Source organism: Tursiops truncatus, chromosome 1 (genome assembly GCF_011762595.2).
Source record: "Tursiops truncatus isolate mTurTru1 chromosome 1, mTurTru1.mat.Y, whole genome shotgun sequence".
Taxonomy (NCBI): domain Eukaryota; kingdom Metazoa; phylum Chordata; class Mammalia; order Artiodactyla; family Delphinidae; genus Tursiops; species Tursiops truncatus.
The window spans coordinates 30,406,136-30,432,077 of record NC_047034.1 but is presented as its reverse complement, the minus strand read 5'-3'; the positions used below and the strand labels follow the sequence as shown (position 1 = coordinate 30,432,077).

Sequence of the window (25,942 nt, the reverse complement as noted above, 5' to 3'; positions counted from 1 at the left end):
GTCTCCATAAGGAGTGTGAATGTGTTTTTTTTTTTCTCATGGTTACCATGATTAACTATTTTTCTTTAGTAAAACTTTAAATGAAATAATGTGCTTCCTGTAATTATTAAGCCTAAGCAAAATGGGAAGTTTTGCTTGTACACTGATACTGTCAAAGCCCCTTACCCCCTTTTTATTCCAACCCCACCAGGTAAAAAAAAAAGCTCCACCTAAGCCAGAATATTTCTATCCTGATCCAGGTCCCAAATAAACCACAGTTACAATTTTTAATACATGAAATTGTAATTACAAAATTGTAATTACAAAATTGTAATGAAAATCGCCAAATAACAAGTGAATAACCACAACTACAGTTTTCTAAGTACTTCTACTGTATTGTCACTTGAAGAAAGGCACCTGATTATGTGATTCAATTAATTCACAACAAAGCTAGAAGGCGTACTTGGTATATCCAAGGAATTGGTACTGGGAGAGCTTGTTAATCCAAACAAATACCCAAATCCATGATTCTCAGAACTAGGCCCACAGCCCACTGCTCTAAGGCTCTTTCTGAAGGGCTGTGAAATGACCCAATGCTGCAAGTGTTTCCTTCAGTCTGCATCAGGATATGACAACCAAAAAGGTTACTAAAATTTGAAATTCATAAACTTAAATTAGTCCGTTAATAGAATTTACTGTGGTCTCTAAGTAAGATTTTCCTGGGAAGTCTTACTGTCACATGACACTTGGCAATGTCACAGTTTGAACACATGTATCTATGGATCATTGGGATTCCAGTAATTTTTGAAGAGGATATTATAGCATCTGCAGTGTTGTTCTGAGTTGGTCATAATTTTCAATGACTTTAAATTGAAAATTAATGCTTATTTTATATTATCACCACTATTCAGATTGCTATAAATTATTTAGTTAATCCCACAGTGTGTCATGATGCATATTTACATCAAGGCATTCCAAGACAATAGGTTTCCAATAATTTCACAAAAAACATGCATACATTACAGTTCACATATGAGTTATCCATATTCCTTTGTTTGAAACAAACATATCTATTCCACAGTTTTTCCTATACAGTGCCACTTTATTGTTATTGAGGTTTTTTTTTCTACCTAAAACTTACTTAGGGTAAGATAATGGAGCCATACAGTCTTTTACCCTACTAAAATGTGCCATAATCAGTTTGAAATTCAGTTCTAAATGATAGCACGGATGGATGGGAAATTATTATTCCAAAGGGTATTGCCTGTTAAGAATCAGCACACTAGAGAGAGAAAGAAGTGCCAGATTCTGGACTGAATTAGGAATCCTCTGCTCTTTCTTACTGTATCCTGGGCAAACATCTGTAGAAGATGCATTGTTCATCCTACTTTTTCTAGTCTCTATCCCTTCATTAAAACGTCCCTTTATTTTCCAAATAAATCCATCTTTCTTCCATATTGAACGACATACCACTAACCCTGCATCATCGTTTCCATCTACTGAGCAAGCTTGCTTTTTCCATTTTTTTCTTTCTATCCCATTCATTCATTCATCCATCCACCCATCCATCCTTTTCTATCTTCTCACTTCATTGTCAAATAGTTGGGAAAACAGTCTGAGCTTATCAGCTTATTACTGCCTTTGTTTCCTAACTTCCCATCCCTTCACTGAAATCTGATCTCCACATCTCTTACTCATTCTCTTTTGCTGGTTCCTCTTCTGGTAATTTGTCTGTAAATGTTGATATAATCTAGGTTTCAACCTGGGTCCTCTATTTGACTCACTGTGCAGGTCCTTCCTGAATTATCTTGTGCGTAACAATGCCTTTAACTATAATATCATTGCATAGGCAGCTGCATATTGGCCACATGTAGCTAAACACCCAGCTAGCTATGTCTTATAAATGCCACCATGGTATGGCGTAACTGAGAAACACCCATGCCCAGTGGACCATGAAAGAAAGGCAAGTATAGTAGAATGGGAATAGCATAAAACTCAGTCAGAAGTCCTGAGTTCCAATCCTGGCTCTGTCATTTTTAGCAGCAGGGTAGATCCTTTACCTCTCTAGTCCTTTGTTTTTTCTTGGTTTTGTTTTTTTGTTTGTTTTGTTTTGTTTTTTTTTTTTCATCTGTAGAGTATGGCTAATAATACTCTGAAGACTTCCTGAGAGGGATTAAAGCAAATAATGTATGTAAAGTTATAATATAAGCTGTTAAGTGTTATTCAAATTTCTGATATACCATTATTTAAAATGTAGTTGAACAAACAGGAATGATCATTCAAAATGAGAGAAAATGTAGAGACACCAGAAATACAAATATCAAGTTAATCAGACTTGGTAAACTAAATAAATAATGACTGCCTGTTTTTCAAACTATAGTGTACATCTGGAAGAGTTAATTAATAATGCTAATTCTCAGGTTGAAGTCTCAGATTCAATTGGTCAGGAAAGAGACCAGGAATCTGCATTTTAAAATCATCAGAGCTGATGCAGACAAATCAGGGCCTCACTTCAAGAAACAGTGAAATATAAAGCACTTGAGAGATAGCAGGTCCTAAAAATTCCATTCTCGTGACTTGCAAAGACACAGAATTAGTTCCTTGTTGGGAAGCATGTTGCTGATTTTGCTTATTTAAAATTGTAATGTATTTCAATCCTTCCAAAATTGGTCTTTCCATACAAAAAAATCATCCCTCATCCACCTCCAATACACATACACAAACATGAACACAATATATTTACATATGTATATCATACATAGCACAGTTAATGGAAAACTTTTCCCTGCTTAATATATGAATAAATAATAATGTAAAGATACAAAATAACAATGCTGACATTAGGCAGTTAAGAATTGAATATCTTTGGCTATAAAATATCAAATATGTCAAATATGTTTCTCTTTTTTCATATCATTATTGGTAGCTGACAGGAAGAAAAGACTCATAAGGAAATGTAAGGATGGAGCCAAACCAGAAACCAATAAGTAGCACAAATCATTAGGTATGAATCTTCTCAATAGGCTTGTTTCACCACTTGGAGAGATAAGCGACATGATACTTCCAAGCTGGTGGCTTGGTTAACTGCAGTTATTTTCAGTATAACAGACAGCATTTCTAGAGATTGAGGTTATAAACTAGGCTGGTATTTCAAAAATATTAATATAGCCTTAATTTTATTTTGTAGATACTATGTTTAGGACTTATTTTAATTTTCTATCTGGATAACTATATGTGTATTTTATGTAGGCGTGATGCAAGTATACATTTGTAAACAAAAAGAACAAAGAGTGTCATTCATTATCCCCTTACACAAAGGGTTAAGTGGCAACCCACTGCAGTTGCCCACAGACAGTGTGCCCTGAGGGGAATTCAAGATGGAAAAATAGGATGAAGCATTCTGTGCTTTGAACATACAGGCTCCTGGATGGTTAAGATGCATGTCTAAGGAAGAATTTCAATGACCCCAGATTCTTGCATCTTCCTATACATAAAAAAGCACTAAAATAATTAACTTGAGATATCTGCTCTTTGTGATTAGCAGTAATCATTTTATGCTTGACTACATGCATTTCCCAGCCAGAAATTCATATATATATTGGCTCCTCCCCTACCTCAGAGTAGTTTCTCAGAGCTATCTGAGAGGCTGTCTCCTGGGCTCTAGTCCTCAGTAAGGTCCCTGGATAAAACTGAAACTCACTGCTCTTACATTGTGTGTTTTTTATTTCAGTCGACACACACAATACATTTAAATGTTTGTGCAGGATAGAAAGCCCAGAGATAAACCCACAAACATATGGTCACCTTACCTTTGATAAAGGAGGCAAGAATATACAATGGAGAAAAGACAGCCTCTTCAATAAGTGGTGCTGGGGAAACTGGACAGCTACATGTAAAAGAATGAAATTAGAACACTTCCTAACACCATACACAAAAATAAACTCAAAATGGATTAAAGACCTAAATGTAAGACCAGACACTATAAAACTCTTAGAGGAAAACATAGGAAGAACACTCTGACATAAAACACAGCAAGATCCTTTTTGATCTACCTCCTAGAGATATGGAAATAAAAACAAAAATACACAAATGGGACCTAATGAAACTTCAAGGCTTTTGCACAGCAAAGGAAACCATAAACAATACAAAAAGACAACCTTCAGAATGGGAGAAATATTTGCAAAAGAAGCAACTGACAAAGGATTAATCTCCAAAATATACAAGCAGCTCAATATCAAAAAACAAACAACCCAATCCAAAAGTTAGCAGAAGATCTAAATAGACATTTCTCCAAAGAAGATATACAGATTGCCAACAAACACATGAAAGGATGCTCAACACCACTAATCATTAGAGAAATGCAAATCAAAACTACAATGAGGTATCACCTCATACCTGTCAGAATGGCGATCATCAAAAAATCTACAAACAATAAATGCTGGAGAGGGTGCGGAGAAAAGGGAGCTCTCTTGCACTGTTGGTGGGAATGTACATTGATACAGCCACTATGGAGAACAGTATGGAGGTTCCTTAAAAAACTAAAAATAGAACTACCATACGACCCAAAACCTAAAAAAAAATCGTTCTGATGAACCCAGGGGCAGGACAGGAATAAAGATGCAGGCGTAGAGAATGGACTTGAGGACACCAGTAGGGGGAAGAGTAAGCTGCGACGAAGTGAGAGAGTAGCATTGACATATATACACAACCAAATGTAAAATAGATAGCTAGTGGGAAGCAGCTGTATCACATGGGGAGATCAGCTCTGTGCTTTGTGACCACCTAGAGGGGTGGGATAGGGAGAGTGGGAGGGAGAAGCAAGGAGGAGATATGGGTATATATGTATAGCTGATTCACTTTGTTATAAAGCAGAAACTAACACAACATTGTAAAACAATTATACTCCAATGAAGATGTTAAAAAAAAAAAGTTCAAATTTAGAGAGGGATGTAACAAGTCATAACTAAATCATTGCAATATTATATTTTCTAACTCACTAAAATATGTATCATCCTTAAATAAAAATTCTAAGTTTATGTGTAAAGTCCATGGAATGATGTTAGCAAACTCTCAAACCAAAGTGCATTATTAATATGTATTTACAAATGGCATTTGAAGAAAGCACTGCTTCAATCAATCACACATAACTATGGATACTGGAACTATTTAACTATTAGAGATGATCTATTTATCTTAAATAAATAAATAAATGTGTGTGCAATATTCATATGCATATGTAAAAGCATATAATATTTGGGAAAGAGAGTAAATAAGGTGTCTTAATCTTTGCATAAGTCAGGTAAAAAGCAAGCCATTTAATGGTTTATTCCTTTTGTAAGCAGCTCTTGCAGAAAACTGCCCTCAGGAGGAAGCCTCTTTTCTTGTCACTTTAGGAAAGCTATATTTTAATTAACTTTTAAACCAGGCACCCCCATGCTCTACTCATCTCTGGCACAAGCACACCTTTCAAATCTTTTTTTTTTAATTGGAATATAGTTGATTAACAGTGTGTTAGTTTCTGCTGTATGGCAAAGTGAGTCAGTTATACATACACATATATCCACTCTTTTTTTAGGTTCTATTCCCATATAGGTCATTACAGAGTATTGAATATAGTTCCCCGTGCTACTCAGTAGGTACTTAATTAGTTATTTATTCTATATATAGTAGTGTGTATATGTCAACAACAATCTCCCAATTTATCCCTCCCTCCCCTTTCCCCTGGTAAAATTTTCTTTTCTACATCTGTGACTAAACTTCTGTTTTATAAATAGGTTCATTTGTACCATTTCTTTAGATTCCACATACAAGTGATACCATACGACATTTGTCTTTCTCTGTCTGACTTACTTCACTTAGTATGATCATCTCTAGGTCCATCCATCTATGTTGCTGTGAATGACATTATTTCATTCATTTTAATGGCTGAGTAATATTCCACTGTATATATGTATCACATATTCTTTATCCATTCCTCTTTTGATGGCCATTTAGGTTGCTTCCATGTCCTGGCTGTTGTAAATAGTACTGCAATGAACATTGGGGTGCATGTATCCTTTCAAATATGGTTTTCTCCAGATACATGCCCAGAAGTGGGATTGCAGGATCATATGGCAGCTCTATTTTTAGTTTTTTAAGGAATCTCCATACTGTTCTTCATAGTGGCTGTACCAATTTACATTCCCACAAACAGTATAGGAGGGTTCCCTTTTCTCCATGCCCTCTCCAGCATTTATTGCTTGTAGATTTTTTGATGATGGCCATTCTGACCAGTGTGAGGTGATTTCTCTAATAATTAGTGATGTTGAGCATCTTTTCATGTGACACTTGGCCATCTGTATGTCTTCTTTGGAGAATGTCTATTTAGATCTTCTGCCCATTTTTTGATTGGGTTGTTTGTTTCTTTTGATATTGAGCTGCATGAGCTATGTGTATATTTTGGAGATTAATCCCTTGTTGGTTGCTTTGTTTGCAAATATTTTCTCCCATTCTGTAGGTCTTCTTTTCATTTTGTTGCTGGTTTCCTTTGCTGTGCAAAAATTTTTAAGATTAATTAGGTCTCATTTGTTTATTTATTTATTTATTTTCATTATGCTCAGAGGTGGATCAAAAAGGTTCTTGATGTGATTTATGTCAGAGAGCCTATGTTTTCCTCTAAGAGTTTTATAGCATCCGATGTTACATTTAGGTCTTTAATCCATTTTGAGTTTATTTTTGTTTATGGGGTTAGGGAGTGTTCTAATTTCATTCTTTTACATGTAGCTGTTCAGTTTCCCCAGCACCACTTATTGAAGAGACTGTGTTTTCTCCATTGTACATTCTTGCCTCCTTTGTCATAGATTAGGTGACCATAAGTGTGTGGGTTTATCTCTGAATTTTCTATCTTGTTCCATTGATCTACATGTGTTTTGTGCCAGTACCATACTGTTTTGATGACTGTAGCTTTGTAGTATAGACGGAAGTCAGGGATCCTGACCCCTCCAAGTCATTTTTTCTTTTTCAAGATTGCCTTGGCTATTTGGTGTCTTCTGTGTTTCCATACAAGTTGTAAATTCTTTTGTTCTAATTCTGTGAAAAATGCTATTGGTAATTTGATAGAGATTGCATTGAATCTGTATATTACTTTGGGTAGTATAGTCATTTTGACAATATTGATTCTCCCAATCAAAGAACATGGTATATCTCTCCATCTGTTTATGTCGTTTTTGATTTCTTTCATCAGTATGTTATAGTTTTCTGAGTATAGGTCTTTTGCTTCCTTAGTTAGGTTTATTTCTAGGTAATTAATTAATTAATTAATTAAATTGATGTGATGGTAAATGGGATTGTTTCTTTAATTTCTCTTTCTGATCTTTTGTTGTTAGTGTATAGAAGTGAAACAGATTTCTGTGTATTAATTTTGTATCCTGCAACTTTAATCACACAATACCTTGCCTAACTTGTCAGTTCCATAGATCAAAGAAGTAGAAGTGAAGAATACATAATTAACAGATGACCATATCTCTTCCCTGAAATGCTTTAGCTCTAAAATTAAAAAGTCTTAAACAATAAAGTAGTTCTGTTTATTGAGTAAATGCATTTTGTTTTTAAGACATAATTTGTTGTTGTTTTTGCTAAAACATGGTGAATATTTAGTTTATAAAATAGATTATATTACCAATACTACCTTTATAACTACAGTAATAAAATATTAAATATAGATTTTCATTTTTATTAAAAGAGATGTATGGGAGTCCATCATTTCCACAAATTAGATTACTGCAAAGTGGCTGGATCAGTGAAGATTTTCATTTTATTCATTTTGTGGTTTAAACTTTTAACTATTCCAGATAATCTGTAATTTTGAATCATGATGGGACATTTCTGGTAAGATGTGACATTTTATTCTTCTTTCTGAATTCACCTCTGATTTTGATCCAGGGCACATCAATTTAGAAATGACCACTGATCATGATAGCTTTTGGGAAAAAATGTTGGAACATAACATGTAAATTATGTTCTTTACAGGTTTATAGTAGAACATATATAAAATTTAAGAACATGAAAGGCTTACTAGAATTCTGCTTAAACACACTTTTATCTTGTTTCTCTGCCCTTATACCATGCTTTTCCAATCGAGAGTGCCACATTTCTCTCCCTTTCCATTCTAGAGCAGCTCCAAAGCTGCCTACAGGGAAATCAAGGGGAAAACAACAACCTCAAAAGACACTAATGGTTGCTTTTCAGATACTCTCCAAAGCCCAGTGGGAAGGGAGAACACATAGAGCAGAAAGAGGCAACTTTATGTTTTCCATTTCTCTTAGATGTTGGCTCAGAGACCATCCCAGGATTCAATACTGAAGAAAAAAAAAATGAAAGAAAAGCAGATACAAAGTAAACAAAAACAACAAGCTTGGTCATGATCTGTTCATTTTTCCCCCTATAAAAATATGCTCTCTGGGGGCTTCCCTGGTGGCGCAGTGGTTGAGAATCTGCCTACCAATGCAGGGGACACGGGTTCGAGCCCTGGCCTGGGAAGATCCCACATGCCACGAAGCAACTAGGCCCGTGAGCCACAATTACTGAGCCTGCACGTCTGGAGCCTGTGCTCTGCAACAAGAGAGGCCATGATAGTGAGAGGCCTGCGCACTGCGATGAAGAGTGGTCCCCGCTTGCCGCAACTAGAGAAAGTCCTTGCACAGAAACGAAGACACAACACAGCCAAAAATAAATAAATAAAATATAAAAATAAAGGAGTTCCCTTAAAAAAAATGCTCTCTGACTGTTGGTCCATCCTATAAGTAGCTTGGAAATTGTTACTGCTGAACAAAATAAAAACCAACAATTCTTCCAGAACTGTGAGAAAAAAAAATTTTTGTTGTTGTTTAAGCCATGTAGTCAGTGGTATTTTGTTATGGCAGCCCTAGGAAACCAATAGACATTAAAACCACAGATCCAGGAAACTCATATATAACACCAAGCATGATTAATACCAAAAATACTATACCTATATATATCATATTCTAAATGCAGAAAACCAAAGACAAAGTGAAAACCTTGAACAAAGCTGGGGTGGGAGTAGGAGGGAACACCTTACATATAGAGGACAAAGGCTAAGAATTACATCAAATTTTCATTTAAAACTCTAGGGCAATCTTAAAAATTTAAAAAGAAGTATAATTGATATACTTAGATACGAGAGAAAATTGAATCATATAAAATGCTCAATTAAAATCAGGGAAGGCAGAAAAAGGGTGGAAGAAAAAAGAAAAATAAAGCAAGACAAAGAAAAAGGGAAATGAATAGAAAACAGTTACAAATATGATATATATTAATCCAACAATACTAATAATCACTTCTAGTGGGAATGGTCTAAATATAATAATTAAAAGACAAAGATTGTCAGAGTGTACTAAAAACTGGATCTAATTATGTGCTGTCTATAATAAACCCACTTTAAATATAAAGACACAGATAGATTACAAATAAAGGGGAGGAAAGACATGCCATGTTAACACTAATAAAGAGAAAACAAGAGTAGATAAATTAATTTCAGACAAAGTAGACTGCAGAAAAAAATTATTAGGAATAAATAGGGGCATTACATGATAAAGGAGTTAATTCTCATGAAGACATAAAAATCCTTAATGTTTATGCTCTTAACAACAGAGCATTAAAATACTGGAGGCAAAAACTGAGAGACTTAAGGAAAAATAGACAAGTATTATAACTGAAGACTTCAACACACATCTATCTGTAGTTGACAGATCCACTGGGCAGAAAAATCAGTGAAGACATAGTTGAACAGAATAGCACCATCAATCAACTGGATCTAATTGAAATTTATAAAATACTTCATCCAACAAAAGCTGAATATACAACTTTCTCAAGTTCCCAGGTAATGCACCAAAATGGACCACATTCTAGGCCATAAAACACACTTTAACAAATTATTAAAAGTAGAAATCATACAAAGGGTACTCTCAGACATCAATGGAATTAAGTCAGAAATTAATAACAGAAACACAGCTAGAAAGCCCTCAAATGCCTGTTATTAAACAACACACTTGTAAATAACATATAGTCAAAGAAATCCCAAGAGAAATTGAAAAATAGTTTTGACTAAATGAAAATAAAAATACAACTTAATCAAAATCTGTGATGTAGTGAAAGCTGTGCTTAGAGGGAAACTTATAGCATTGAATATATATATTAGAAAACAATAAAGATCTAAAATCAATAACCTAAGCTTCCAGCATAGAAAACAAAAAAAGGAAAAGAAAATATTAAATCCAAGGTAAGCTGAAGAAAAGACATACTAAAATTTTAGAGCAGAAATCAATGAACTAAAAAAAAAAAGAAGTCATGAACTTGAAAACAGGAAACCAATAAAGTAATTCAACAAAACCAAAAGCTGGTTCTTTGAAGAGATCAATATTAATAAACCTCTAGCCAAACTAAAAGAAACAAGATAAGACACAAATTACTGACATAAGAAATAAAAGAGGGGCTCTCACTACTGATTCCATTGATTTAAAAAAGATAATAAAGGGATATTATAAACAACTCTAGCTCACAGGTTTGATAAACAGATAAACCTAGATAAAACAGACCAATTTTTTGAAAGACAAAATCTACCGATACTGACACAAGGAGAAAAAGATAATATGAATAGGCTTACATCAGTTAAAGAAATTTAATCAGTAATTGATAACCTACCAAAACAGAAAGCACAAAGCTAATATGGTTTCACTGGTGAATTCTACCAAACATTAAAATGGAAGAAATAATACCAGTTCTCCACAATTGCTCCCAGAAAATAGAAGGAGAAGGAATACTTCCTAACTTACTCTTTGAGGCCAGTATTATCCTAATACCAAAACCTAAAAAGGCATTACAAGAATGGAAAACTACAGGGCTTCCCTGGTGGCGCAGTGGTTGAGAGTCTGCCTGCCGATGCAGGGGACACGGGTTCGTGCCCCGGTCTGGGAAGATCCCACATGCCGCGGAGCGGCTAGGCCTGTGAGCCACGGCCGCTGAGCCTGTGCGTCCGGAGCCTGTGCTCCGCAACGGGAGAGGCCACAACAGTGAGAGGCCCGCGTACCGAAAAAAAAAAGAATGGAAAACTACATATCAATGTTCTCATGAACATAAATGCAAATATCTCCAATGGGGGGGGGGATAAATTAGGAATTGAGGATTAACAGATGCACACTACTATATATAAAACAGATAAACAACAAGTGTTACTGTATAGTACTGGGAACCACATTCAATATCTTATAATAACCTAATATGGAAAACAATCTGAAAAAGAATATATGTGTATATATTTATGTGTATGTAATTGAATCACTTTGCTGTACACATGAAAACACTGTAAATCATCTATACTTCAATTTTAAAAAGACCCCCAATAAAATATTAGCAAATCACATCCAACAATGTATAAAAAGAATTATACATCATAGCCAAGTGAGATTTATTCTTGTCATGAAAGACTGGCTGACTAAAAGTCAATTAAGGTAATCTGTCATATCAACAGAATAAAGAAGAAAAATCATATGAACATGTCAATAAATGCAAAGAAAGTATTTGATGAAATATAGTACTGATTATAAACAAACAAAAACAAATAAGTAAATAAAACTCTTGAAAAACTAGGATTGGACAGGAAACTTCCTCAACTTGATAAAGAACATCTACAAAAAACCTAGAGCTAACATGATAATAAATGGTTAGAAACTAGATGCATTACTGTTAAGGTGAGGAAAAAAGCAAGGATGTCCCCTTGCACCACTCCTATTCAACATCTTACAAGACATGCTAGCTAATGCCATAAGACAAGAAAAAAGGAATTAAAAGTATATAGTTTGAAAAGGAAAATAGAAAACTGTCTTTGTTCACAGATGACAGATATTTGTCTGTATAGAAAATCCAAAGAAACAACTAAAAAACTCTTAGAACTAAAAAGTGATTATAGCAAGTTAATGTTATAAAATTTGCTTTTCTATAAATCAGTAATGAGTAATTGGAAATTTGAAATTAAAAATATGATGCCATTTACATTAGCACACAACTGTAAATAGTGTGCTAAATAAAAAGTACTTAGGTATAAATTTAACAAAATGAGTACTAGAGCTTTATTAAAAGTCCAAATTCTGATGAAAAATATCAAAGAAGAAATAAATGGAAAGATAATCCATGTTCTATGGATAGGAAGACTCAATATTGTCAAGATATCAGTTATTTCTAATTTGATCTGCAATCCCAAATTCCAGCAGGTTATTTTGTGGGTATTGAAAAACTGATCCTACAGTTTTTGGAAAGCAAAATACCCAGAATATATAACATAATACTGAAGAAGTACAAATTTAGAGGACTGACAGTATCCAATTTCAAGACACTGTATAAATCTATAGTAATCAGGAAAGTGCTGTATTAGAGAAAGAACAGACAAATAGATCAATGGAACAGAACAGAAATAGCACCACATAAATATAGTCAACCAATATTTGACAAAGGATCAAAGGCAATTCAATGGAGAAAGGATAGTGCTTTCAACAAATGGTGCTGGAACAAATGGACATCCAAGATGTTCTTCAACTTCATTCAAAGACTCAGAAGGAACTAAAGTGAATAAAGCTAATCTGAAAAGGCTCCATTCTGTGTGATTCCAACTATATAACATTCTGAAAAAGGGAAAGCTAAGGAGATAGTAAAAATAGCAGTGGTTGACAGGGGTTCAGGAGGAGAGAGGGAGAGATGAACAGGTAGAACTCTGGGAAATTTTAGGGCAGTGGTAGATACATGTCATTATACATTTGTCAAAACCCACAGAATGCACAATACAAAGAGTGAACTCTCATGTAAACTATGAACTTCAGTTAATAATAATGTTTCAATATTAGATCATCAATTGTAGCAAATTTACTACACTAATGTGACATATTAATAATAGGAAAGAGTGTGGGTGGTATTGAGGTGGTTTAGGGGAATTCTCCTACTTTCTGTTCAATTTTTTGTATACTTAAAACTGTACCAAAAATAGAAATTTAAAAAATTCTTCTCTAAAACATGGTTTTAGGAACCACTAACATGTAGTTCAAAAATAGACATAGCAGGGACAGAGTCATCAAAAGTGAACGGCAAAGGTTTTAGGTGTTCTATGTAGGACTATTACATAGAACTGTAGAGGCTCTATTAAAGGTCTTATGAAACAAACAATTTAAAACTTAAGTGCCAAAGAGAATGAAGCAGGAACCGCACTACACCACACAATTTTATTAACGGGATGAATATTTTGGAAAGCATTTCAGTGTCTTAGGTCAAGAAACAAACTAATTTTTAGAAAAGTGAAGTTCTTCTATTTTCCCCCAAATCTTGAATTCTAAGTTTTTCAATATTATATATCATGGAATTATTAATATACAAAGATTTAAGGCATTGGTATTTTGTCAACTAAGATTTAAGACACAGACATGAAGTTATATATGCTATTAATTTGATTTTGCTCATGCATTTATTTTAAAGTTCACTGATTTATTGTGTATTCAATCTCTCTAATCATAAATTCCTTGTCAGCCATCCCCAAAATGCAGTATTTGGTTATAGCAATCTTTATACCAATGTTAACTAACCAACTTAAATTCTGTCCCTGAAGGAAAAAATTACTATTTATCTCAAAGCTGCTGTGATTATTTTATGTCAGCATACAATTGCTATGATTGGCCAACCAGAACTCTAATATTATTTCAGCATGGTTTTCACAGGTGGAACTTAGTGATGTCTAGTTCTTAGGGTCAGTAAGTGGAGTCTCTCTCCCTAGGCCTGAAAGACCTCACAACATCCTGGAGAAAATACATGCCTTTGGTTGAATGTTTTCTGAGGCACAACCATCATCCTACAAGATAATGCAAGTTCCGGACAATTTTCATTGTTAAAAGGTCCTTATGTTGAGAACACCTCTGCCTTTCTGCAATTGTCATATGTTGGTCTCAGTTGGCCCTAGGATGAGATGAGTATGGCACTTGCCTAGGGGGCGAAAGTCAAGGGAGTGCCAAAAAACTCACTAATCAAGAAAAATAATACTTTAATGTAATATATGAAAAAAATAAAACTGCAAAAAAATCTACAATGAACAAAATATAAAAGTTTTCAATAAAGATATGCTCCAACAGGGCTAGGATTTGGGTGAAGTGAGTGACGTAAGTCATACAAGTATAGGGTCAGCTCCTGTCTTTATTGGAAATTTTGATTTCTTGGGGTTCAAGTCCTATATGAACATTGGAGATTTAACCCTCAAAAGGAGCCAGACAAAAGATATTGGTCAATGTGTGATCATCTGTAGGAACTTCAATGTGCAATGTGTGTGCTTAGAGATATCAGTGAACTTCCTGTCTCTCGCTTCTGTTTTAGTTTGCTACCACCACTACTGTCTCTACTTCTTATCACAGTTCTCTTAAACTTCCTGGTGTCTTGGCCTCCAGCCCTCATTGCAATCCTTTTATACTAGATGATTCTTATGCAAATACACCTGGGAAGTCCATTCCAGACTCCATTTTAATTGGCTTGGATTGGAATAATTTTGTACTTGGGTGAAAAAATACCAGAAATCTCACACAACTTGATTTTCAAAGTACTGTGTTTTTTCATAGCCCTTTAGTCCATATTGCCTTGTCTTAGCCATTAAACATGATCAACATATTCTATTTTTCTACAAAACCAAGGTAACCATGGAAAAGTGTTTCTCCACATAAACTGACCTAAGAGGTTTATGTTTTGCAGAGGCTTCCTAGTAAGTTTGAATTGGTGATGGAAATAGACATGAGATACTAATAGAATATAAGAAACCATTCTTTAAACCTGCTTTAAGCAATAAACTCCTGTCTGCCCCAAGCTGTCTCAGAATAAACAGCCTAACTAATCACTATTATTTCTATTGGGCCTCACACCCAACTACATCACAGTATCAACATCCTCTTTATAAGCAAGTGTTCATACTTTATAAATGTTCTTTAAATAAATGGTGGTAGAAAATTCGAAGTTGGATAATTTGAATTGCTTCTATACTTGTACCTAAAAAGAAAAATCATAGAAGACAAAGCATCATTGCCTGTAGGAGTGGAACAGTGTCTGAGATCATTATCATCTCACTTCCTCTAATTTTTTCTATAACTTTTTATTGAATAATTATTTTATTCTTCACTTGTATATAATCCAAGCAAATGAGACTTAAACAGGTATATGTTTATTCAGGGGGGGAAACAAATAGAATAATAAAGACTATGCTTATTTTTAGTTAAAAATTGCAGGCTCTCCAGGTTTCGGGAGAAAGTTTAGAAGATGATTCCCTTTGAAATGGACACCAATAAGAGCTAATGTTAAACTGAATGACATTAATAATTTTGAGATGACTGACTTTGAGGAGTGTTCTGTAAATGATTTTCTGTGTAAGCCATGCCATTTCCTTGGCCTTACCACAGAAACATTAATCTACTGTGAAGTGCTGAAACACGAACTGCAATTGGGAACACTAACATATTTATGAAAAACACAAAATATGGACTGAGAGAACATTAAGAATAAGAATTTGCTTTTCTGTAAGGAACAGAGGCAGTTTATCTGTCAGGCAATAACGATGACGACAGAAAACAATTTTGATTTATTAAGTATCATAGGAGCAATACCAGTTTTTTAGGCATATTAATTTGGGTTATTTCAACAACTTTAGAAAGTCAATATTATTATTTCTGCTTGAATAGTGAGCAGACTGAGGCTCAAAGATGTTACATGCTTGCCCAAGTCACACAGTTAGTATGTGGTACATCGTTGTGGCAGTATCTGTGGTCAGGTCTGTCTGCCTCCAACACCTGGGTTTTTCTCCATGACCTCCTTCTCAGGTGTGCAGGTATTTTCTCCACTAGAACTTCATACTCTTTGGTGAAATAATTCCCAGGTATCATCCCAGGTTGGAGAAAATACATCACAAAGTTCTCCAACTCAGATCCACAAATCGGCAGGTTTTTTTTTTTGTTTGTTTTTTGTTTTTTTTAATTAACTTCTTTCTCCAAGTGCGTCAGTTTTGAAGAATGTGTACCCTGGATGAAAAAAAATCAACATTCCCACTACTGGAAAGGAATCATCTATTCTCTCTATTAATGGTTCAGTATTCTGGTTTTCAGATTGTCTTCCATAAATTATGTTAGTTTGAATCTTTGGTTGGCACCTGACCACCCTTGGATGAACTATGAAATTCAACTTTCTGAAATGACAAAAATGAGGGATGACTCCATGGGCTTTCCTATGGTTTTCTTACAAAACGTCTCTCCAGGAGCCAACAAAAGCCAGATTGCTGTGAAGTTTCTGTCTTTGAACATGCTGGCACTCTGCCTCAAATGCCTTCTCTGCCTTGTTTCCTGAAAAATCTCCCCTCCTTTAAAATCCAACTCAGATGCCCTCAGTTCTTTTGTGAAATCACTCTAGAAACCCTCAAAGTCACTCTCTTATTCTTTTAAACTTCCATATATTTTACACATACCACTATTATATTCCCTCAGCACTTCCCAGCAACTCCTTCTGTATAATTCCCTTTTCTCGTCTAGCCTATGAGTTACTCAACAGTGTAGATAAAGTCAGAGTCTCCTTGTTACCCTAGCACCTACTATAACACTTTGCATTGGAACAAATCCTCAATGAATACTTGTAGAAATGATATTTAAAAACCATACATACAATATTATTTTTGAAAACTGTAGCCTTCAGGAAGATGTAAGAAGATGAGCACTTATTAGGGGCCTATTTCCTTGAAGAGCTTAACTAAGATCATGGTTGTTGAACTGAGTTCATTCTAAGTTGACTGAAGTTGATTCACTATGATTAAATTTCCTATTGTATCTTTTCTTTTGCTTGCATTTGGCCTTTCATGTTTAACAAAACCTTCTGCTTGTAGAATCATAGGATGCCTCAAATAATAGTGAGAAAAATGGAGTCTGGGAAAGGCAAGGGATTTACCACAAATCATAGCTAAATAGGAGACGTGAACTAAAACTCTGGCTCTCTGAGCCCCTTTGTTACTCTTTCTAGTAGACCAAGGTGATACAGAAAAAAAAAAACAAAAAACCCTTTTAAGCTTGTTTATAGCTCTTTCATCTATTCAGAAGAAAGTATTTTTTTTAATAGTCACAGGGGGCACTATAACATGGAATAAGCTGCCACCAGGTTTGGTGACTTTCCAAACAAGGCCATTCATAAATTCAATGTTAGAAATATTAGTCCCATACTGAAAACTGTGCTTTTCTTTTCTCAGTGACAAATAATAAAATGCAAGCATGGGTTCATCCATACACACTAGTTGTCAATAATAAAATGAGGAGATATTGCACTGACCATAGTCTGTGTTTTCTGGCTCCCAACAATTTGATGGCCAAAAATAGGGTGTCTGTGGAATGAAAAGAAGTGGAACTTAGGTTAGGCACATAAAGAATTAGTGGGGTTCCTGGTTTATGAGCTGTGTTTATCTTCAGCAATTACCTAGAATTTTGCTAACAATGTATGTTTTATTACCCAGAAAAAGTACTCAGAGAGGCATTGTAAGGTTTTTCTTTTACATTTACTTTGCTAAGCAATTGTTCAGCTTCCAAATAGGTGCAGCACCAGCAGGTATTTAAGACAGTGTTCATTTGCTACAATTGTATGTCATCTGACAAAAAGGTAAAAGGACTGATTGCATTATTCAAATAAAAAGTGTTAATACACAAAGACTGAAAGCAAAGTATTATATTCAGGAAGACTCATGATGAGCTATGTTTAAATTTAGCAAATTGTTTTTTATGATTTATGTATTTCATCATTGCCCTCAGTAGATCCAAAAGTTCAACCGTCAGAATCTTTCCTTAAGATCTGGCGATCATTTGCTTGGTTCTATTAATTATATAATGCAGCTCTCAACATTATCCAGCTAGATTAAAACAACTTTTCCCCCTCATTTTAAAAAATATTTCTGGATAGAGACACTTATTACTCTAAATTTTTAAACTGCACAAGTCAGAGATGATTTTTTTTAACTAATAACTTAGTTGATTGCTTAACAATAGACAGATACATGATTCTGTGAAATTCTGGAAACTGATGAAACTACAAAGAAAATATCTGATTGAGAAAACCCAATTATTATCATCAGCATGTTATATTTTCTGATAGGGCTTTTCTAGCCCTCATGGCTGGACATGCTTGGCTCCAGACCCCGAGGATACTCCATCACCACCAGTCTACTCTTTCAAACTGTTTCCTTGGATGATGATGGCTCTGGAATTCAATGGAACAGTGACTACAGACGTCAGCCTTGTGGGCTTAATTATATTTATTAGTCAATTATATTAACAATCTGTGTGTAACAAGCATATTTAGGGTAATCTCTGATTACCTGTTTGATAATTCTGCCTTCTAGAAGAGGGACTCTCAAGGGAGGAAAAGGGTAATTGGGAGAACTGTTTGAATCTCTGGGAGAGAGCCCTTCCAAACAGTTTAGGACTCCCAGGGGATTTGATTTACCCTCTATGCTTTCTTGGGAATTGCTCCAGTATCATAAAGAAGGATACTAATACTAATTTTGTATATATATGAACAAAGTGACAGAATACATTTAGAGGGTAAAAAAGCTGAAGCACTAGATAAAGGGGGATATCAAGGCTTTATACAGCACCCCCTCCTTGGCAAATGAATCCACTTAACCTAGTCTGAGAGTAAAACTGGGTCACTACTCTAGGAGAACCATAGAGAAACAAAGTAGTTAAAAAATCTTCCTTTCATGTGGGCTGCTAGCTTTTGAGATACTTCTCATAGAATGCATTATTCCCTTTGGGTTGCTTCTTTATTTTGGGAGGGGTGTGTGTGTGTGTGTGTGTGTGTGTATGTGTGTGTGTGTGTGTGTGTGTACGTGCACGCATGCGTATGCATACCTATTTATCTAACTAAAAATATATACTCTAGTCAGACTGGTCAGACACATACTTTTTTTCTCAAAACCACAAGGAATGTTTTCAATAGCATTCTTATAATTTTTCTTTATTTTTCTATCATTTATTTTAGTGAAAATTTCCTGACTGTAAAAATAAATGAATGAAGCTATTTTATCCTATGATATTATGTGGAAAAGGCACAAAACCAACACTCTTCACTAATATTGCAAGATTTTTTTTCTAGGAAAAATATTTTGATTTGTAGTAAAAGAAAATTTAAATAACAAACTCCTATAGTTTGTTGGAATTTAAAAATTTACTTTCACAGTCAAACTAGGCTTTAGGACATTTTAATGTATGAGTTTCTCTGCTTTTCAGAGTTTGCTTCTTTAGCCATAATAAAACAGATCCAAAACTGTCTAGCCATTGCTCAGTAATCTTTGGCACCTATACTAATGTGATGAAAGTCATGAAAGTGACCTGGATAATCATGTCAGAACTCAATTTCAGTTAGCTAAGGAGGATAAATTAGACAATTGCAAGTTTACAGTAAATACAAAAATCATATGATTGAAAAATTGAGACACATTTACTGCGGCATACCAGTGAAATTAAAGTAAGAGTTCTGTTTGCCTCAAACTCATGCCCCAAAGCTTTTTCATATTCCTAATGATGGTTAGAATCTCAATCATTCACTGGAGTAATTGTAAACACAATATTGCAAGTTTCCTATTTTAACCCATGATTTTTAAAATCCTTCCATGGAGTTGAATTTCAATTCAATGTAATAAAGAACTTAATGCTGCTTGGAACCAACACAAAAATGGAAGTAAACACTTTGAACAATAATGTATTTTCTGTTATTAGAGCTGTTCAAATATAAACTAATTAATGCCTTGGTAGACACTGTAGCAGGAATTAAATAATCCCTGATTTTTCTGGGGTTTCTTTTGTTTGTTTTTAAACCCTTGGTTTTTAGATTGTATGGTTATTAGATTTACAAATATGTCATGTTTCTATCCTATTTTGAATGTGGATGTGTCATTAAAATCTTTAACATTTAATATTTAACATTAATTCATGTAATTTAAAAGATTATCTATCATCTATTTAGGCATATTGAACTTGATAAACTTCTGCCTATACCTAGTAGTGATGTAATTAGTTTATCATTTGTACTCATTCCCTTGCTTTGTTGTAAAGTTCTTTAAAAACAGTCTCTCCTTTTCTGCAGAATGCAGGGTGATCCATTCCCAGCTTTGCTCATCTTTGACCCATGAGCATGACAATAAAACCTTGTCTGGGGCCTCCCTGGTAGCGCAGTGGTTGAGAGTCCGCCTGCCGATGCAGGGGACACGGGTTCATGCTTGGTCTGGGAGGATCCCACATGCCGTGGAGCGGCTAGGCCCGTGAGCCATGGCCGCTGAGCCTGCGCGTCCGGAGCCTGCGCTCCGCGACGGGAGAGGCCACAGCAGTGAGAGGCCCGCGTACCACAAAAAAGAAAAGAACACCTTGTCTGCCTACTAACTTCAGTCTGGAAATGACAACAGCAGAGTTAAAGGTTGTAAATTATACTAATTCAAGACATCACCACTAATTTTAGGCCATGTCTCAGCTAGTTTGTTTTGAGGGAAATTTTTGAATTAGATAATTGTTAACAGATAGACTATATTCAATGTTTCCCTTATAAATATATTATATTATACACAGATGATTTTACTTGTAATATTGATAGCGAAGATGGATAAAAGTTGGTATTTTTGTTAAAAAAATACATTTCATTTAGAATTTGTAAGAAATTTTTAGGCCTAATGTTTACTTAGAGTCTGCATATGAAAAACTTGTATAAGAAAATAAAATTTTATGGAAAATGTGATCCTGCAATAGCAAAGTAACTCCTTTTAAAAAATCAAAAAGTGTTAGTAACACATACATAATTTGTTTGCTAATCACTGATAATTTCTATTTATTAAATTGCTAACTTTAGGACCACAAGTTACTCTAACTTAATAATAAGCTGTTTTAAGCTACCATTACCTTAAATTTAACTCTATAAAGGATAAAGCTTCATTATTTTAAAGCCTTTTAAAATTAAGTGATTCAACTAATTTAAACTGCTTGAATACTTAGGTCAGTATCACAGTTTCAGGAGACTGCTTTATTTACTAGCCATTCAGTGCAGAAAGTCCTATGATTATTTGCCTTCGATAGACGTGCCCTAAGGAAGTGGTAGTGAGAGTTTTCTAGGAGGACAATGATCTTTGAGAACAATTTTTTAAAACATATTCCCTCTGTTTTCAACTGCAAAGTCCAAGCAAGTCCTTAGGCATCCAAGTCACTTTATTTAGATATAGAACATCTAATCATTCAGAGCTAGTGAGAAGAATGCTCCAATGTCTAAAAGTTGGACGATGGGGAGAATCCTCTGAAAATACCTAGAGCTAGAGTTTGAACTCTGGCATATATGCCTTAATTTTTTTAGGCTGGAATCTTCCAGTCAGTTACTAATGAACCATAATGTCTAATGAAATGTAGAATACACTTCAGGTAAACCACTGTAAACTCAAGTGTCAACTGAATGCTCAATAACTGAAATTAGAGTCCACAATCATTTCCTGAAAGATTATTCTTTATAGGTATCTCATTTGAAAAATGACCTAGAACGACTCTTGTCAGTTTATAAGTTATCTAAGGTGGCTTCCTGTCTCAGATAAGTATATGCACGCAAAGCATCATGCATGTCAGTCTTCATAGACTTGTAGGTCTCAGACATGCAGAAGATATGTATTTATTAGCTAAATTCTATCCTGGAGCTTCAAGCATTCCCATGACTATTTGCTTGGACTGTAGATGGCTCTGGATCACGCAGGGTCTAGAGTGTAACAAATTTAGTTAATCTCTCAACTTCCTTCCTAGCAAATAAATGTTACTTACAGATGAACTCTCTCATCTTCGTGAATTCCATTGTCACTCTCTGAATTTTTCTCAAACATTTTATATAAAATATAATTTAAATCATCACACAATTTAGCTTTCACAAATCATTAGATTCTAACTAGCTTAAGTCAAAGTAAAATAAGTCATAATTTTCAAAATTTTTGTAAAACAATGAAAATGCAGACTTGTTTTTACTGTTAAAGAATATTTTTATTAAACTTACTTGGAACCGGTAAAAGGTGCCATCATCCTTGAGTGTGAGGACATGATCCGAGATTGGAAAGAAGTAGCCATGGGCAGCCATTAGTGTTCCCAAATGGAGTGCCTCAACTGTTTCATGAAAATAAACAAACCAAAAAACACATATAAAAGCTCTCTTTAAAACTGTTGACTTATAGCCATGTAAGTCATTTGAACACATTCTTGCATTGGAATTCTCAGCATTCTGAAAAGCCTGTCTTTGTACTTCTTCTTTCAGCTCTTCCACATAAGGTACTAAGATGGCTCTGCTTCCTGGTAGTGACTGTGCAATGACCAACACTGCATGGCAACCAGCCCATGAGAACATAAAGTTATGGAACATTGAAACTGAAGGTTTTTCCTGAAATCACAGAATCTGGTTCCTTCACTTTATAGATGGGACATATTTTGCTATATGTTAATAACCTTCCACAAACAATTCTATTTGGCATTTATATAGCACTTTAAACTTTAAAAAGTGTTCTTGCTTGCATCACACCCTGCTCTGTAATATGAATTTCCAATACTATCAGCAATTTTTCTAATGATATGGACCATTACTAGAGGCAATGTTAACAGGCAATGTTAAGGCATCTAGAAAAATTTATGCTGCACTAAGTGAGCCTGCAGTCTGTGGTTGGCCAGACTGTTCTAGCTTTTACTACTCTGTATACAGTATTCTACATACGAACTATGTAGAGGTTTATATGACAATGAAAACATTATATTTTCCCAGTAGTCTGGGAAATAGTTGGAACATAATACTTTAATTTATGCAGTAAATTACTCTCCTCACTTCCATGCCTATATTGGCTAATAATAAGATAATTGTTAAATTTTACCTGTAATGGGCTACTACAGTGCCCCTTTTAATTATTATCTAACATCTTGCAAATATTTTAATTGGTAACTTCTTCTACCTCCGGCCTCCACTCCACTGATTTTGTCAATAATAAAGAACAACTGCCAATCATCCTCTTTGTCATGTGTCCAGAGACTGTTATTAAGTGTCCCAGTCATCTTGTTCACACTACCAATCAAGTCTCTCCCTGCATAGAATGTTCTTTTTCTACAAAGGAGGATTTTTTCATCACTTACGCATCCCTTTAGTTCAAAGTCAAGGTCTTCTCAAAGTCTAAGCTGCTTGTCAGTATATACCCACATATTCTGTGATTCTTATTAAAGCTCAGGAGGTAGTGTGATATTGTGGGAAGAACAAAACCTTTGGAGATACTCACTAGCTTTCGTTACTTAAATTCTCTGTAACTCTCCTTAATAGAGGTAATAATAGAGGTAATAAACCCACCTTGCAGAGCTGGTATGAAAATCAAATAAGAATATATATAAAGAAGAAGATGGAATAGTACCCTGTGCATAGTAGATACTCAACAGGTGGTAGCTATTGTGCTTCATTATTTACACACTGAATGATTTTTACTTTTCTTTAAAGTACTTTCAGGAAATCCACTTCCATAAATTTGCCTTCAACTCGGCTGAGTGGGGGAGCTGGCAGTCCTAAATAGCATCAGCCAGTTATGTCTTCTTTTTGTGGATTATTTATAAAATTAAAATGGCAAGAGGATCTGTGAAGAATGCTGGCCTATAATAATGAGCAGGTGCTTACAGCCTTGGTCATGTTCAGAATCCCTGGGTGTTCCTGTCTGGTAGCCCTGGGCAGAGCAATATATTACATCTGTTTGGGGATTTCAAAGTCAGGTGGTCCACCTATCTTGTTACAATCATCTTATTCATTTTATTCCAGGAGTCTGTGGCCTAGGAAAATATTATTAGCACTGCTTTCCAGAAAGGTAAATTGAATTATGGCACATGGGGAAATTTTCAGAGTATAGATACAAGAAAGGAGAACAGATGCCCAGAAAGATTAATAGTAAAGTTTCTAAACTCTAAGCACAGGGAAGAGTGTGACTAAAATAAAACAAAGAAACATCAAAAAACAGGTGCTAATGTGTTGATGAGGATTAGAAAAACATAGTGTAAGTAAATATAGGGACGCTGCAGAAAAGAAAATCAGAAGCAAATGAACATAAGCAAGTTCTTACATTTCTGTATTCAATAGATACTAATTATATGATAAATCATACATTTCTAGAGGGCAAGATGAATGTCTGCAGGTTTTCTTCACATAACACTACCATAATTAGGCCTGCATAAATGTTTGCTGAAGAGAATAATAGTGAATTAGCAAGTAATCTCAACCTCTTTTTTCAAGGTACAATACTCCGTTTTTGTTTGGTTTAATGATATATATTCTCATTTTGCAACCCTCCAACAGATTCTCATGCTCCATAATTTTATTAATAAGGAAAATTGGTTTTGATAGGTTTTTTAAATGCCTTGAATTCAATAGATGTACATTTGTGGCGGTATCAATAAGATCAAAATTTAGTTTCTGCATGGCCCACACATAGTTCTATGTAGAGGTCAAATCAAACTATTTAACTTAATATATAAGAGGACTGAACTTCTAACAAACCTTATAAAATGATTTCAAGGTCATTGGTCAAACAGTAACCTAGAGAGATTGAGATTGGACAAGTTACATGCTCTATCACAGGACCTCCAGAGAACATGACCAAGACAGGATGAATGGTTAGATGAAAATCAGGGCAGCGGGGTGAATTTTCTGTCTCATTTAAGGCTATAAGCTTGACATGTAGCATAGCAATAGCAAAAGTAGCTATTGAATCAGTATTTACTGAATGAGTGAATAAGTAAATTTATGAATAAATGACATATGGAATATGAAAAACATATACTGCACAAAAAATACTAGTTATCTTGTGTCGTGATGATGAGCATCTTACGCTTTGCCAAGATAATTTAGATGTTCATAATATCTTTTCAAAATACTTTTAAAGCTTTTGAGGTGGGACTGTTCTAAGTGTTTTATATGGGAAAAGATAATAGTGATATAAATGGCATAAACACCACTAAGAGATCTTAGGGTGGGCTTGGGATAGTTTATTGTGAGTAATAAGCATGGAGCTACATTTCCCCATGATCCAGCTGCCCCTGAATCTCAGCACAGCCTTAATCTAATAAGAAGCTGGAGGACCACTGGCAGTCTTGGAACTAAGTGTTGAAAGAATCTAATGGGTAGTCTATCAAGATCACCCTCCCAATAATGGTGCACCAGATAGGCCCACAACATTATGCTTCTTAGCAAAATAATTACTAATAAATCGTCTTGCACATGTGTTATCCACGTCACCCACACAACTGGATAAACTTCAACAATAAACTTACCATTAAGATTCCAGTTTATTTTCCATTTGGATGTTCAAGCCACGAACAAACCGAGAAGTAAAAATGCATCTCTAAACAACTGTTACTATGTGAACAACGTAGTGTAGCTTTGTTAAGCCTGATGCTCTCATTGCATTACTTCGCCTTAAATGCTTAAACAACAGAATTATCAAAATCCTTTAAAAGTAAAAGGAATTCTGCATGATGTAATTTGCTTTTGAATCACAACGACTTCAGAAAGTTAATAGGATAAAAAGCATGCTATAAAAGAGACTTGTGTGTTCAGTTCTATATTTCCATATGTAGAAATACATATTTCTATATTCAGTTCTGTATTTATAACATATTTTCAGAACTCAGTAATATCTTCTTTATCCAGGGATCCCACAGCGGGTAATCTCAGCATCTCCCAAATATATCCTATAATTTCACAGCAATGGAACAATGCCTCTGAGTGAAGAAATAATAATACAAAATTTCACTAAATCTTCTATTTTTATTCCTGTCATGCATTTTTACTTTTATGTGTATATATTAGCAAATGTGATCGTTTCATTATCAACACAGCATACGTGATGTAG

The 25,942-nt window shown here is 34.7% G+C and overlaps 1 protein-coding gene across 5 annotated transcripts in view; it reads right to left on the bottom strand.

Moving 5' to 3' along the window:
- Positions 1–25,942, bottom strand: part of RGS7 (regulator of G protein signaling 7) — a 592,608-nt gene that overhangs the window by 112,869 nt on the left and 453,797 nt on the right. For all 5 annotated transcript variants that reach the window (XM_073801627.1, XM_073801618.1, XM_073801639.1 and 2 more), the window contains 2 exons: positions 22,078–22,184; positions 17,347–17,398 (listed from right to left, as the gene is read on the bottom strand). In XM_073801627.1, the coding sequence (XP_073657728.1) occupies positions 17,347–17,398; positions 22,078–22,184 (159 nt within the window). The remainder of the gene's footprint in view (positions 1–17,346; positions 17,399–22,077; positions 22,185–25,942) is intronic.